Genomic DNA, 15,330 nt, shown 5'->3' with positions numbered 1-15,330 from the left:
GAGTGAGTTGTAGATTTCAAAGAGGTAAACTTTGGACTTTCTACACACACACACACACACACACACACACACACACACACACACCTCATAGACCTTAACCTGTTTCCTATGCAACTCCTTTCAAAAGGCTTGCCTACTGCACAGGGCGAGCTGTCTATGTCAAGCAGGCCACGCCTCTTCCAGAACTCTCACTCTGACTTTCAGGAGACAGGAACATGGGTATTAGGAGCCTGATTGGGTTAGTAGACCCAGTTGAAGGAGCAGCCATCTCATGAATTGTGATGTAAATAATGCTGTTCCCACAGTCTGATCTTGTACCTCCAAACACGATTGTTTCAAAGACACTGTCTAATTAATAATCCTCTTTTCTGTGCAGCCGAGGAGGAGTTGTAAGAAAAGAGGAACGTGTGGCTCTTCAGATAAGCACGCGTGAATGTTTATCACGGGCTAAGGGAGGAGAAACAAAAACACAGTGAGCTAAATAGTTGTTGTGTCTGACTTTTCACATTCGTGGTTTTTACTCAAACCTTACCACAATCTCGACGGCACAAGGACCTTGGCGTAAAGGTCTCCCCTCCACTTTTCCAGACAAGGGAAACTGAAATTTGTAAGTATACTTTTCTGATAATCAGTTGCTGTGAGGGGTGGGGCTAGGGTTGGGGTTTGGGTCTGCGGGCTTTCAAGACTCCAGTTCCTTCTGCACTTCCACAGAAGGCAGAGGGTCGCATTTCCATTGCCTACTTGTTATCCTCACTATTTGCAGTAGGGCTATTGATATCTTTTGCATTTTATTATTTGTGTGTGTGTGTGTGTGTGTGTGTGTGTGTGTGTGTGTGTCCTCATGAAATCAGAGACAGCACTGGATCCCCTGGAGCTGCAAGTTCAGATGGTTGTGAACTGTCCTGTGTGGATTCTGGGAATCAGATCGGAGTTCTTTGTGAGACCTGCAAGCCCCCGAACCCGGGGCTACCTCCCCAGTGGTACTATTAAGGTTTAGCAGTCATAACATTCCAAACTTCTGAGGCCTCACTCAGGGCAGCCCTTGTGATTCTATGTGACCACTGTGCTCTTTCTCAGTTCAGAAATGGTAAATAGTTGGATTGGATGCTAGAAGTCATTTTGGTCTCATTCCTGTCTTAAAAGCAATTTTTCATGGGCTCAAACTCTTGGACTTGAAGGAAAAAAAAATCTGGAATTGAAAACAATGTGAGCTTTGTCCTCAAAAAGTCAAACCCACAACACAGCAGATGTTTCAGCCTATGACAAAAAGCGTTCTTATTAACTTTGTAATGAGGGAAAGCATAGGCTGTTGTTAGGGCTTATCATCCCTGAGACCTGGGACCATGGCTTCTCCTGCATGGGCCACTTTCCACCAAGCTCATGGATGCCAGAACAGTGTTTCTCCATGCTGGTGCCTATTGTTCTACCCCAGTTTTCCCTGGACCAAAGGGCACAAGGCAGAACAATGCTCCCATTGCTATTCGTTGTTTTACCCACAAATGGTCAGAGTAAACCCTGTACGGTGGGTGCTTCTCTTCTCAGCCCTTGAGAGGAACAGCTGTGGTTCTTCAGATGCAGGAGCAGCCAAGCACTGAGTCCTCCTTAAAGACGAACCTGAGGATGCTGGGCATCCTTGTTCCTTCCTTCCATTGGCAGGAAGCAAAACTAGGATTCCCATCCCCAAGTCGTGTGAATGTTACTGCTGACTTACAGAGCCTCTGGAGGGTGCGGCCCTTCTGTCTTCCTGTTAGAACTATATCCTCTGACTGTTTCCTTCCAGGGGAGTGTGTCTTGTTCCTTTCCTATGACTTAAAGATAGGCCTTGTGTAGCCAGGTGTGATGGCACACACCTTTAAACCCCAGCACTTGGGAGGCAGAGGCAGGCGGATTTCTGAGTTCGAGGCCAGCCTGGTCTACAAAGTGAGTTCCAGGACAGCCAGGGCTATACAGAGAAAGCCTGTCTTGAAAAACAAAACAAAACAAAACAAAACAAAACCCCAAAAGCTAGGCCTTGTGGTTTTGTGCCTCCAACTCTTCATGCAGTGTCTCAAATGTCAACTTATATTTGTTCAATAGATGATCTCAACCCACAGTAGACCACCAACCTCAGGACTTCCATGCATCTGACACCAGCAGAGCAAAACAGTCCTATGAATCTGGGGAGGATGATGAAAGAATCTGACCTATGGACACATGGCAGAGGCATGCAGAAAACTGGTATCACCACATCTCTTCCTTATTTCATCATCTTGATCTCATACTTCAATTTGAGCAAAAGTTTTGATAAGTTTTCCTTAACCAGAGGAGAAGGTGAGTGACTCAAAGTCATCAGAAGCTACCACCCGACAACTCCCCAATTACATTTCTTCCACACACACAAAAAAAGCAAAGATAATTTTTACAGTACAAAAATTTTATTTTTTTGTTAGGATAATTTAAAGTTTAAAACTGAAGTAGACATATTCATTTTACAAACAAGATATTCTTTCATAAGGAAGACCATTAAAAACAGTAAACAAAAAAAGCTGTCTTTACAAAAAGCTCTGTGCATAGCAACTTTATACTGTATGTAACTGACAAAGCAAGAAAACAAACAAACAAACAAAAAAAAAAACCCAAAACTATACAGTTTGGAAATGAGGCCTTACTGTACAAAAGGTAAAGGTAATGGTGTTTAAACCATGCATGTTGAAATGTGCAAAGAAAAACTGGGAAGAATTTCGATGCTGTAACCAAAGAAATGAGATAATGCAGTAAGTTGTACCTTTAAATGAAAAAAATCTTACACAGCTCCTCTCAAAAATAGAACAGAATTTTTGTCATTACCTATAGAGATACTTGTCTGCCAAGTGGCATAAAAATAACCTGGGACCAGAATCATTTAATAGCAATGACTAAAGAGGACAGAGTGGCTTTGTTTTTAATTTATTAGTACACTAAAAATAACCCTTACACACGTTTGTACAATTAAATAGATCTGTGGCTGCCGATGTCCTAGTGAATGGTCAAAGATGTCCAGTATTTAGTTACACACAGTCTTCGGTGTAAAGCTACTGACAGATTCTACGATCATTCTGGAGACAGAACTGCACTAATCCTCATGCAAGAGAAAGATTCACAGGTTCTAAAAGCTATGCTACTTTTTAAAAAAAGAAAGAGAGAGAGAGAGAAAGAAAGAAAAAGTTCTTAGGTTGGGTTGGCTCAAAGCCAGGTCTAAACATGCTTAATTGTATTCTGCCTCCATTGTGGGATGGTAATGCTCGTATTCCACACGTTCTTTCCCTGTACCAGGTTGTTAGCCAGGGAGGTTTTTCTCATGCATTTCCGTATAGTTTGGCGCTGTGAGCCCTGCCTATGAAGGACTGTCAGCAGTGGTTATAAGCATGCCAGGTTTCTAAAATTGTGGATTCTCATGTGCATAGAAAAAAAATGTCATAGTGGGTAATTCTAGCAAACTGAAGGCAAATAATCCAGTTGAGGGTTGGATGAGGACATGTGCCAGTCGGGCAATGAGAGGGTCATCTAAAATTGGCTCAGAAGTACTAATGATGGTTTTGTTTTTTTTTTCTTTTTTTTTTCCGTGAAAGACACATCAATTTCCAATGCTAGAAGCCTAACCAAGAACCCCAAGCTAAGTCATTGGAATCAAAGAGAAGACACCTGGAAAATCATGACATCCTATTGGCAAGCCAAGCAAGTCTAGATGCATCTCCAGGACCACACACATTTTCAAGAGTCTACCACTGTTAGCAACTACTGCAAGGTTTTCCCTGCTAAGAACTAGGTAGGTAGCACAAGGCTCCCAGGGCAGGCTGGGTAACTGCACCGCTTGGAACACAGCTGCCACGAATCTCCCAATAAGAGAGCCACTTAGGGGGTTTTGAGTTCGTTCCTCTTCACCCCACCCTGCTCATCTCAGAAACAGTGTCAGGTGAGATACATGCTTTTCCAAGGGAGTTTACTAACATAAAAGAAAAACTCTGCATAGAAAGGAAACAGTCAAAGACTGAGTCTTAAGAGTCCAAGAAACACAACCAAGCTCCCCAAGTTCTTTCTCCAAAGTTCTATGGAGCTTCCTGCCTCCATGCCTGAATCGAGTACCCAAAGAGGAAGGACTGTGGGGCTCTGTTGGAGAGAAATTCTGAAGAGTCCTTGGTCAGTGTAGCCATGGGGCTTTGACTCTCCTTAGAGGTGAGATACTTCTTGCCTGAGGATGTTCAAAGCTGAGAGGGTAACATGGGGACTCCCTGCATTGCTCAGGGAGGAATGTATTTTTTCAAAACGCTTCACCAAGATTGGACACCATAAGGGATCTGTGAACTAGAAAGCAGATCTGGGAATGGAGTGGTGGATTGAAGTGTTGGTGTGCTGGCGTTTATCTGAGTCTGGTTTCTGTGGTGGATTCTGTGGGAATCTGCACAAGTTACACATTCTTGTGCATGGGTTGATAAAGTGATGGAAAAAGAGGGGGGTGTGGGATGTAGGATAAGAATCTAATAAGCAACTGTAATAACAACACACCTTTAAAACTGGTCACTACGTGTGTCAATTTCATTTTACATCAGGAAGAGAAATTCTTCTCTTCTTAAAAAAGGTCTTAATTTCTACCTCTACTTACAATAAGTTACACGTTTATTTATTTAAATAACTGTAAAACATTTTAAATTTTTTTCCCTTTTTTTTTAAAAGAGCTTAAAGTATAAGCAAACACACATACAACATTTCCTCATTCAATTCAGGTTTCATTTTAAGAAAGTCTTCCATGCTGGTACCCTGTTTTGTTCAATTTTTTTCTGCATAAACTAAATTGGTATCTGAAAGGATTCATAGAAAATAGAAACTTTCAACTTTTTTTTCCTACAAAGAAAAACAAATAGTATCCAAAATATTAAGCATGAATGTTTGCCAATGTTTTTCTTAAATATTTTACAAACATAGGAAGGTGGTTTTTGTAATGTTCATAACAAAGAATTGCTGCTCTTAGCACTGACCACGTCAATGACATTTCTCTGCTCTTGTCTCCAAAAGGGTCAGTTTGTGTAGTGACTGTCAATGCTTCATGAGGAACACGAGACCAAGATGGCGGCTCTCTGCCTTCCCAAATCTGTCCAACATGGCCGCTTGGGGGCGCAACTCTCCCCAACAAGCTCAGAGTGCTTCCTTCATAATTGGTCCATCGGAATAAGTAGTTTTGTGCTATGAGAAAGCAGTTCTTCTTCCGCTTTACATCGGGGGAACAACAAGTCCTGTCATGGCTGCAAGAAAAGAACAACACAGGATTGAAACATCAAGACTTTTTTGGTGAAACTGATCACAGAGAGGGGAGGCAGGAGTGGGGATGATAGACCCTAATACAACCCAGGGAGATGGCGAGGTGTTCATATGCGAGTGCATTTTCTCCAGGATTGGGTTAACAGAAGCTTTGGTGCTAGCAACCTATATTATCCTTGTTTGGCAGGTGCTTACGATTTCTGTATGTTGATGGGTCATCTTGGAACGACGGAAGTAAACATGTAAACTAAATTGTGATAGACATGTCCTGCATCACTAGGTGGAACCAGTAGAAAAACCCAGATGCTGAACCTGCTGGGTTCCTAGGCATCAGTTATAAAAAACCAGGCTTTTCTCTCCATCCTTAGGGTCTTCATGAACATTGTACCCTCAACTGGATTAGTGCTTTAAAAAAAAAAAAAGAGTTTGTCCTTGTCTGGTATTCACTGATGGTACATGGAGCTATTCCCTTAGAAATGCTGGTCTCCTGATATAGCTGCCTCGTGTGAGGCTATGCCAGTGCCTGGCAAATACAGAAGTGAATGCTCACAGTCATCTATACGATGGAACACGGGGCCCCCAATGGAGGAGCTAGAGAAGGTACCCAAGGAGCTGAAAGGGTCTGCAACCCTATAGGTGGAACAACAATATGAACTAACCAGTACCCCCAGAGTTCGTGTCTCTAGATGCATATGTAGCAGAAGATGGCCTAGTCGGCCATCATTGGGAAGAAAAGGCCCTTGGTCTTGCAAACTTTATATGCCCCAGTACAGGGGAATGCCAGGGCCAAGAAGTGGGAGTGAGTGGGTAGGGGAGCAGAGCAGGGGGAGGGTATAGGGAACTTTCAGGATAGCATTTGAAATGTAGATAAAGAAAATATCTAATAAATAAAGATACTGAATGAAAAAAGAAAAGAAAAAAGAAATGCTGGTCTCCTGGAAAAGTATTCACTTAGCAGGCGGATTTCTGAGTTTGAGGCCAGCCTGGTCTACAGAGTGAGTTCCAGGACAGCCAGGGCTACACAGAGAAACCCTGTCTTGAAAAACCAAAAAAAAAAAGAATTTGGGAGTCAGTCTAGTCCCCATTATTCCCTATGCTGTATCCAAATACATCACCTGCTGCCTTCTCTGTCTAGTGAAGAGGATGTGGATGGCACTTATCTGAGTAGAATGAGGTCCAATGTTTTCCCTCTACGTGGGCATGAACAAAGTGCGTGGGATCACATAGCATAACACATCCCTCTGTCCTTGTCTCTGCTCTAATGAGCCTGGAGAATTTTACTTAGGAAATTACCAAAGTCCTTTGTATCCAAACTTCTCTACAATTTGATTCCTGGATTTCTCTTGTCTATCTACATTGCACAGAGAGGAATAACAAATCTTATACAAGCGTCTTTCTGAGTGACGCTTACCAAGATGCCTCTAAGCAAATGGCCAAAATTCTGACCATCCATGCTCTCCCTAAGCCTGTCTCTTTCTCTTGCCTTTCTCTTTCCCTCCCCTCCCCTCCCCTCGCTCCCTTTCTCTACCTCAGCTAGTTCTCTCGGGCAAAATTGTCAGCTGTCTGTTTCCCTGCCCATACAGCCTTTATTGAATGTTTGTGAGATCTGGATTAAGGTCTTACACAGCTAGCAAAGCCTTAATTATTTTTGCCTGTATTACTATATATTGAATCGATGTAAGTTTTCAATAAAGGCAGTTCAATTCTGGACACTCCCTGATGACTTGGAGATATAACAACTGCTGTAATTATCTAGGAGTATAGGAAGCTTTTGTGTGTGTGTTTCTGGAGGGAGCTAGAAAATGAATCAGACACACAGCATATAAGATCACCTTGACTATCTATATTCATCAACTATAAACGCCAGAGAAGTAAAGCAGAGAGTGGCACAGAAAACACTGTCACAATAGTGTTTAGGTGGCTGAATACTGACTCACTCCTACCCCGTTACACTCAGTGCTCTTCAGCCCTTCCTCTTTCCAGGTTTTACCAAGTTGTACACAGAAGGCCAAAGATGCTCAAAAGGCTTCACTACCACACATTTAATCCATGCCCCCTTTTCCTGGCCCACCCAGCACTAGATGGGTTGGAACTTTGCCAGATGATGGTCTTGACTTTGCCAACAGGGCAAACCATAACCAACAAACAGAAAGATGGAAATTCTTGGGAGACCATTTTCATCAGTGAGTTTCATGGTTGAGAGATGCTTAACTGTGCATTGTCCAGTTCATTTTTACTGTGAGCTTTTTACAGAAAAGCAATATCCTCCCTCTGTCCTGGTGACAAAGTAGATATGAGTGAAGGATGGGCATTGAGAGGAAGTCCACCACCACTGTCCCTGGAGAGAGTGAGCTATCAGAGCATACTCTAGAGTCTGAGTGTCTAAATTCAAGTCATTGGTTCCTCGTTGCATGGCCTCAGACAAAGCCATTCAGCTAAATAGGCACCCGAAAGAGGAGGGGGTCTGTGGGGCACTCAGTGTGGTGCCTTGTATACAGGGCAAGTTTTAGGGAATGGCGTCTACACTGTGGGCTGTGAGGCTGGAGCCTCCGTGTGTCCTCACACCATTCTCCTTTCAGCTGAAAGTGGATGAATGAAGACAAGGAACTTAGAGAGCAGAGACATCTGTCACCAAGGGGGTTGGTGAGGAGAAGGACACAGCAGCCATGTCCCCTGCGGTGTTTATTGCCCAGGATGTAAACATGATCCCCATGGAGAAAGGTCTAATCCCTCTCTGAGTGACAGGAGGGAGCCCGAGGGTGTTTGATGAGAGACAGGGAGAGTTGAGACACTTAGTTACAAGCTGTGTTGTTTCTTATGGCTTAGACATCTGGATTAAAAAAAAAAGTTTCTTCTACTCTACAGATGTTTCCAACTACCCACATGTTGGGTGGCATGGAGCTCCAGCAGTCTAGTCCTACTGAGAGGAATTCTAAGTGGCTGTTTCAAGATGGGTTTCCAGGAATGGACTTGCCAGTTTCTCTCTCATCTCTGTCAAAATGTCACAGTCCCCTCTTGGTGAAGGGGCACGGAAATGGAACATGCCTTTCAAGTTCTTTCTGCTATCCTCACAGGTTATCCCCCACCCCCACCCACCCCCCAACACACAGGCTTCCAACAAGCCACCAAGATCTGGGATTCCCCAGAAGGGCACAGCCTATCCCAGGTCCCCACAAATCTCTGCTGACCAACACTGCCTGTCATGAGTGTTTTCATGTCAAGCCCCGAGAAACAGCCTAAAATAATGTGGGTCACGAGTGAACCGCGGTGCTCAGCAGTTTCCAATTTGCTCTCTTGCCATCAGCTGCCTCCTGTTCTCGGAGGCATGATTAGATTCTCATGTACTCGTCACATTTGGGTTACGTCATGTCATATTACATTTTAGGACGTTGCTCAAAAGCGGGTTTGACGGGTGATATTAATTTTTTTTTTTGTTCTTCGAAACAGCATGGCTCTTCCCTCTTCCTTCCCCTTCATCAGGCACCTGCTATCAATTTGGCCAGCACATAACTGGAGTTTTTGCTCCTGGTGGATCCTTCCACATGTGCCATGGGAATGAACATGAACTGCCGATGGGAAGCCAGTTAGATAAGAAATAACCACAGGCAGCATTTGAAGGGGTGGGCAGGCGGCTTCCAGAAATGGCGAATGACCCTAGCTATGGAAAACACAATCCTGAGCTGCCCAGATGTTTCTAGGTTGAACATATGCCTCTCCCACCCTTAACTCCATGTCTTGCAGATGCTTGTCTTGCCTTCATTCACCCCCATACTAACCCAGCATTGGTGTAGCACCAGGCCAGCACGTCTGCCATTCATGACCCACCATAAACCACAGGTGCTCTGCAGGCAAGTGCTCAGAGCTGTTGCGTCAAGCTGGGGTGCTTGCTCAGCCTTTGCAGCCCCCCTGGGCAGCTGGATCACATGCAGCACGCCAAGTGGTCTCTTGGCTTACCTCTGAATCCGTTCCCATTGCCGCTGGAGCAGGCAGGCGATGGGGAGCCTTGGGGCCTGATGACAGGGGCAAAGGCACTCTTCTGTTTGACAGCAGGAAAAACTGAAGAGGAGAACGGGAGGATGGAGGACGTGCTGGAGGATCCCACGGTGGGGCTTGAAGACATGACTGCAAGCAGAGGTGGGCACTCTTTAGGAGGGGGCTCATCAGGAAGCCATCGTTTCTTAACTTGTACCTTCCCCTCAATTTGCTTGAAAAATTATTAGCTCCCAGGTAGTGGTCCAGGTTCCAGTGATTAAAAACAAGAGCAAACTTGAGGGATCTTCATACCAATTTCTATTATGGATGGTCAATTTACATCTATCTGAATCCCAAAACTGTATACAATTACTATATACTAATAAAACAGAGAAACAGAGAAAATGTTTCACATGACAATAGTGCCCAGGAGGATTAGACACATATAACAATCACTGTGGCAATGATCCCATTAGAGGAAAGGAAGGCCCTGTAAGAAGACAGGATGCTTTTCCAACTGGAGTCCAGGGAGGCAGGAGTCAAAGTAGGGGGTAGGATGTGATAGATCTTCATTAGTGATAGAAATAGCAAGAAAAAAACTCTATGCAGTGTGGGCAACTTTTCACACTAGAAAGAAGCTCTATGTGGGGCTCTGAGCCCCCCTGGCATCTCCCATCTCTTAGCCTGGACTTGCCGTCCAGGGCTAAGGTCGCCATGATTACCCTCTCTCTGTGGACCACTTCTTCACTCAGTGTGGGAGTTTATTAATATTCAGAAGATGACCTCCCTCTCTGGACTTTCAGTGCACTTGGGAAATTAAGCTGAAATTCAGTCTCCCCTGACATAATGCTCAGAAAGAAACCACCAATATTAACAATATTAACATTAAAAATGACTTAAGGGGAGCCAAAGGCGAAGTGTGGTAATTTCCAAGAAAAATAAAGGCAGTTTAAACAGTGATGGGCCCCACCCCTCCATGGCACACACTCCATGGAGTTACATCAGGAGAGAGGATCTTATTATTTGTTACTAAGCTTGCTCAGAAGGAGCAGATGAGATGGGAAAACAGCATCAATAGCTAAGTACAAGGTGAACGGAAGGTCAGAAGCTTTGGTACCCAAGGTAGACACTACCCGCTCTTCCTCTGCATCTCAACTGCACTGCTAGCAATCACAGACAATATGTGCAATATGATTGAGGTCTTTCTTCTTAATGATTTCTTTTACTATTTTTAATTGTGTGTGTCTGTGTATAGGCATGTGCACATGAGTCCAGAAGAGGGCATCGGATCTCCTGGAGCTGGAGCTGCAGGTAGTTGTGAGCTGCTCCATATGGGTGCTAGGAACTGAACTTGGTCCTCTACAAGAGCCCTAAGAGCTCTTAACCACTGAGACATCTATCTCTCCAGCACCCAGAATGACAGCATTACAGTAGAATCATAAGCCTAAGACAGCAAGAAGAAGAGCTTTTTCTACAGAACACTTATGCTTAGGTAGTTTTTCAAATATAAATAGAAAAACAACCTTGGAAAGGAAGGCAGAACTTCATGTCGTGCTCGTGCATGGAGATGTGTGAGAAACGGGACCAATTCAGTGTACTACATAAGTTGCAGGGCTCAGCATTGGGGGGGGGGGGGTGGATCTTGTTTATGATTCCAAGTCTAATATCATTTTCTAAAGCTTTTGATTTAGCATCAATAAAACATAAAACAATGATATAAAAATATTTCCCTTCCCTTAATATCAGATTTAGAGGCCAAAGAAAGGCCAAGAATCAGGAGCCTCTGGTCTTGACTATGGTCTAACTTCTACACCACTGAAATCTCAATATAGATACCAAAATGACACCATAGTTCCAGCTGTTGTAATAGCCTCACTCAAGCATAGTAATAGAGAAGGTTCTTTTTAAAAATGTGATATTATTATTAACTCTTTGAGAATTTCATATGTGCATATAGTACATTTTGGTCATTTAAATATGTGTGCATATTTATACATGTGCACACATATGTACACATAAAACACATATACGCATATAATACACATGTACACACAAAACACTTATGTATACATAACACATGTACACACATACACACAATCACATGTACATACAATACATAGATGCACAAACACATACATGTATACACATATATCACATGTACACTTATACACATGTACATATACATAAACATGTATTCACATATATCACATGTACACTTATACACATGTACATACACATAGCACATGTATATACATGAACACATGTATACTCAAATATACATATATATATATACACAATAAAACATGTACAAACACATGTAGCAACACACATATACAAATGTACACACAAATGAACACATGCATCAACATATCAACGTGCAATATGGCTTGAGCCACACAAGCTTCTCAAGAGATGCTTTACCAAGTGACACAGAAGAGTTGTGGCAGAGTTGACAAGTGCAAACCCTTGTAAAGACATTTCTCAAACATTCTGTGAAAATGACAAATGACACCCAACATAAATTACAACTTAAAACATCTGAAGCAGAAGTGTTACCGTTCTGTGCATTTCAGCCAATGGAACTTCTAGTTTTATACCTTGATAACCATATCATAACTAAGCTTTGCTGCCAAGGCAAGCACTGATGTTAGATATTAAAAGATGTGGGAAATATACTCTACTAACAAGTAGGTAGACAAAAAGTTGGGGGGGGGAAACAAGGTCCAGAAATGTGCCTTGGTTAGGGATGAGACCTGATGGTGCCATGTTGTTGGGAGTGGATGCATAAAGCTAGTTCGCATACCAGGGGAGATTAAATACAAAAAAACCTAGAGTCCTCCCTGTGTTGAGCATGAAAGCAAATCTGTGTAGAATACCAAACTACTTGCAAAAAAAAGCTGCAGATTAGTAGTGGGCACCTCAAAAAGTGACATGACGTGTGCGATTCTTTGAACCACAAAGTCACAGCAGATGAGGGAAGGATAGAGCTGACGTGCAGGGACAAAGCTTCTGTAACTCACATATGCACAGGAAGCAAATGACAAATCAAGAAAATGTTTGCGACGTGTACTTCCTGTGCTTATGCCCTTGACGGCTAATACGCTTCTGTCAGTCAAGTAGGAGAAGGAAAAGAGAGAAAGATAGTAGAGAGAATACCAACAAAAATGGCCGAGGGACCCGAACAGAAGTATTCCAAGTGGAGAATTATAAAACAGTAATGACAATGGTAACAAAATGCTATTTTTCGTTTATTAGATGGAGGGAAGCTAAGACGCGGCTGAGGGGCGGGAACCACATGCTGGCTCTTTCCCGAGGAAGAGATCAATCCCTCCAGAGGGACTTTGGCAATCCATAGCAGAGTATGTTCATATCATCTGACCCACTAATTTAATCTCTAGAAATTAATCTCAAAGGGATGATCACAAATGTGCCAAAAAAAAAAAAAAAGGAGAAAAGACTCAAGGACTTTTCATAACAATAAGAAGTTGGGAAATACAGGGCCCACAGTACAGTAACCTGTATCAAGCCCATACAATGGGGTGTGAACAAAATAGTTAAACTAACAGATTTTAACAATGCCGAAAACCCCTCCCTTGGATAATCAAAGCAAACTACACAAGAAGATATACATCGCGACCTGACTTCTACTTAAAACAAAAATACACAAAGCAAAGTGCCGAGGGATGTGATAGACTTTTGATTTGTGGTCTCTCTGACTGACAAACTTTTGAGTATTTTCAAATGCATCCATTTCACTTGTCCATATTTCCAGGCCTTTCTGTGATGAACACAATTACTTGTGATATAGGAGAAAATAAAGGCATCCAAACTGAAAAGTGGAAAAAAAATATTTTTTTTAATGGTGAGAACTAACAGGTCATTAGCAAAAGGCCAAAGCTTTCCTGTGTGTCCACTGTCCTTTTTATATCCTGGAAAGAAACAACTCTGCTAATTCCTCTGACAAAGGAGCAAAAGACTAACTGTTCTGGTTAGCTCGTTTGTTTGTTTTATCAGTTTGATGCTAATTAGAATTATTTGAGAAGAGAGAACTTCAGTTGAGAAAAACAAACCAAAACAAACCAAAGCTCCCATCAGTTCAGCCTGTGGGTCATTTTCTTGATTAATGTGGGAGGGCCAGCTAATTGTAAGCTATGCTGCCACTGGGCCAATGTCTTGGGTTGTATAATAAAGTAAGTCATGAAGAGCAAGCCAGTAAGCAGCACTCCTCCATGGCCTCTGCTTCAGTACCTGCCTCCAGGTTCCTGCCTTGAATTCCTGGCCTGACATTCCTCAGGAATGGAGTATGACCTGAAAGCTGTGAACTGAAATCAAAACTTTCTCCCCCAAGTTTCCTTTGGCTACAGTGTTTTATCACAGCAAAAGAAACACAAAGACATTAATAAATTCTCAAATTCCTGTGGGAAAATAGTGTGGCAATAATTGATTGTGTGTATGTGTGTTAAAGAGAGAGAGACAGAGACAGAGAGACAGAAAGAAAGTGTGATGTATGTGCTCATGTGTGTTCAGATGTTACATGCATATCTGTGCACACATGGAACCAGATGTTGACATCATGTGTCCTGCTCTCTTTCTAAACTCAATCCCTTGAGATAAGTCTTTCACTGAAACTGGAGCTAAGTGGGCATGGAACACCTCAGTGATGCTCCTGTCTCTATCTGACCCCACCCTTACCCCACCAGCATTTGGGTTATAGGCACACTACCATAGCTAGCTTTTTACTAGGCTCCAAGGATTTGAACTCAGGTCTTCATGCTTGTATAGCAAGCACATTAGCTGCTAAGCTGGGTCCCCAGCCCCAGGAATTGACTTTTTAAGGCAAATGTTACTCCTAGTTCCTTTTCTCCAGTCTCAGGACTTACATTTGCACCACTGAAGGGCTTCTTAGAGTCTGGTGCCACATCTATGACATTGGTCATTTGTCTGCTAACCTTCCATGCACCTCTCTGCATATACCCAGTCATAGTTTTCAAAGTGTGTCTAGCATGACCACAAGGCTGCAGTTTCAAAATTAATGGTTGTTGGACTTAGGATGTCATTTAGTGGTAGAGCAATTGCCTAGCATGCACAAGGCCCTGGGTGTGACACCAGTACTGCCAAACCAACCAACCAACCAACCAACCAACCAACCAACCAACCAGTAGTTACACCTGCACAGACTTGGCATGTCATTTCTATCTTTCTTTTGAGCCTAGACATGCTTTTCAGAATGTCTTGAGTTAGAATTCTAGTATCATAGAATTTGGTTTTTTCTTTACTTAAGAAATGCACCTGAGGGATTGAAGAGATGGTTCGGCACCTAAGAGCACTGGCTGCTCTCCCAGAGGATCTAGGTTCAAGTTCCAGCACCTACAGCTTACAACTGTCTATAAACCAGTTCTAGGGAGCCAACCCCCTCACACCAACATACATGCAAGCAAAACACCAATGCACATAAAAGTAACAATTTTTGAAAATTTTAAAAAATTAAAAATTGCAAATAAGACCCATCAAAATATTGAGTTTATGTTTTGCAGGGAGGAGTCTTCTCTCTTTTAAAAACTATTTCTCTGTGTTTGGCATGTTCTATAACAGTCACTCAATGCTTTATAATGGAAAACTTAATATTTATTTCTGAAAATATAAAAATACTGAAGCCTAGGGCACGGTCTAAGACTGTAAGTAAAGTAGGTTGGATGGTTGCCTGAATGGATTCTATCCCAAACTTTGGGTTGGCTCGGGGGTTATTCTGCTTGGAAGACATAGTCCCCATGGGTGTTGCAGGCTTGTTGAGTAGACCATGTTTGGGGACAGCGGAGCGCACCGTTTTGGGAAAGCTGATCACACGGGCTTCCAATTGAGAATGTCTCTGGACATCCATCTGTGGACAGAGGCCAAGCAAAGGCAAGCACGTCTGGCCCAGAAATCTATGTGAACCTGGGAGTTGAAGAAAAATTACTGTTCTTCTTACAAGGATTGATTGGCCAGCTCAGCCTCTGCTGGAACTCCCAGACCTTCCTTTGCATCTGCATCCAGCTAGCGTAGTTGCTGGCGCTCAAGGGGTCTGTCAGCATCTCATTAGAACCCCCT

The 15,330-nt window shown here is 42.9% G+C and overlaps 1 protein-coding gene and 1 long non-coding RNA gene across 4 annotated transcripts in view; one reads left to right on the top strand and one right to left on the bottom strand.

Moving 5' to 3' along the window:
• Positions 1-376: 376 nt before the first annotated feature.
• On the top strand, positions 377-3,152 carry Gm10860. Its single transcript, XR_001781310.1, has 2 exons — positions 377-607; positions 2,077-3,152. It is a non-coding gene; the product is annotated as a predicted gene 10860 (long non-coding RNA).
• Positions 2,394-15,330, bottom strand: part of Ebf2 (early B cell factor 2) — a 197,661-nt gene continuing 184,724 nt past the window's right edge. For all 3 annotated transcript variants that reach the window (NM_001276387.1, NM_010095.6, NM_001360202.1), the window contains 2 exons: positions 9,226-9,393; positions 2,394-5,255 (listed from right to left, as the gene is read on the bottom strand). In NM_001276387.1, coding sequence (NP_001263316.1) covers positions 5,224-5,255; positions 9,226-9,393 — 200 coding nt within the window. In that variant the 3' untranslated portion in view covers positions 2,394-5,223. The remainder of the gene's footprint in view (positions 5,256-9,225; positions 9,394-15,330) is intronic.

The sequence above is a fragment of the Mus musculus genome, chromosome 14 (assembly GCF_000001635.26).
Source record: "Mus musculus strain C57BL/6J chromosome 14, GRCm38.p6 C57BL/6J".
Classification (NCBI taxonomy): Eukaryota; Metazoa; Chordata; class Mammalia; order Rodentia; family Muridae; genus Mus; species Mus musculus.
This window is presented reverse-complemented; position numbering and strand designations above follow the sequence as displayed.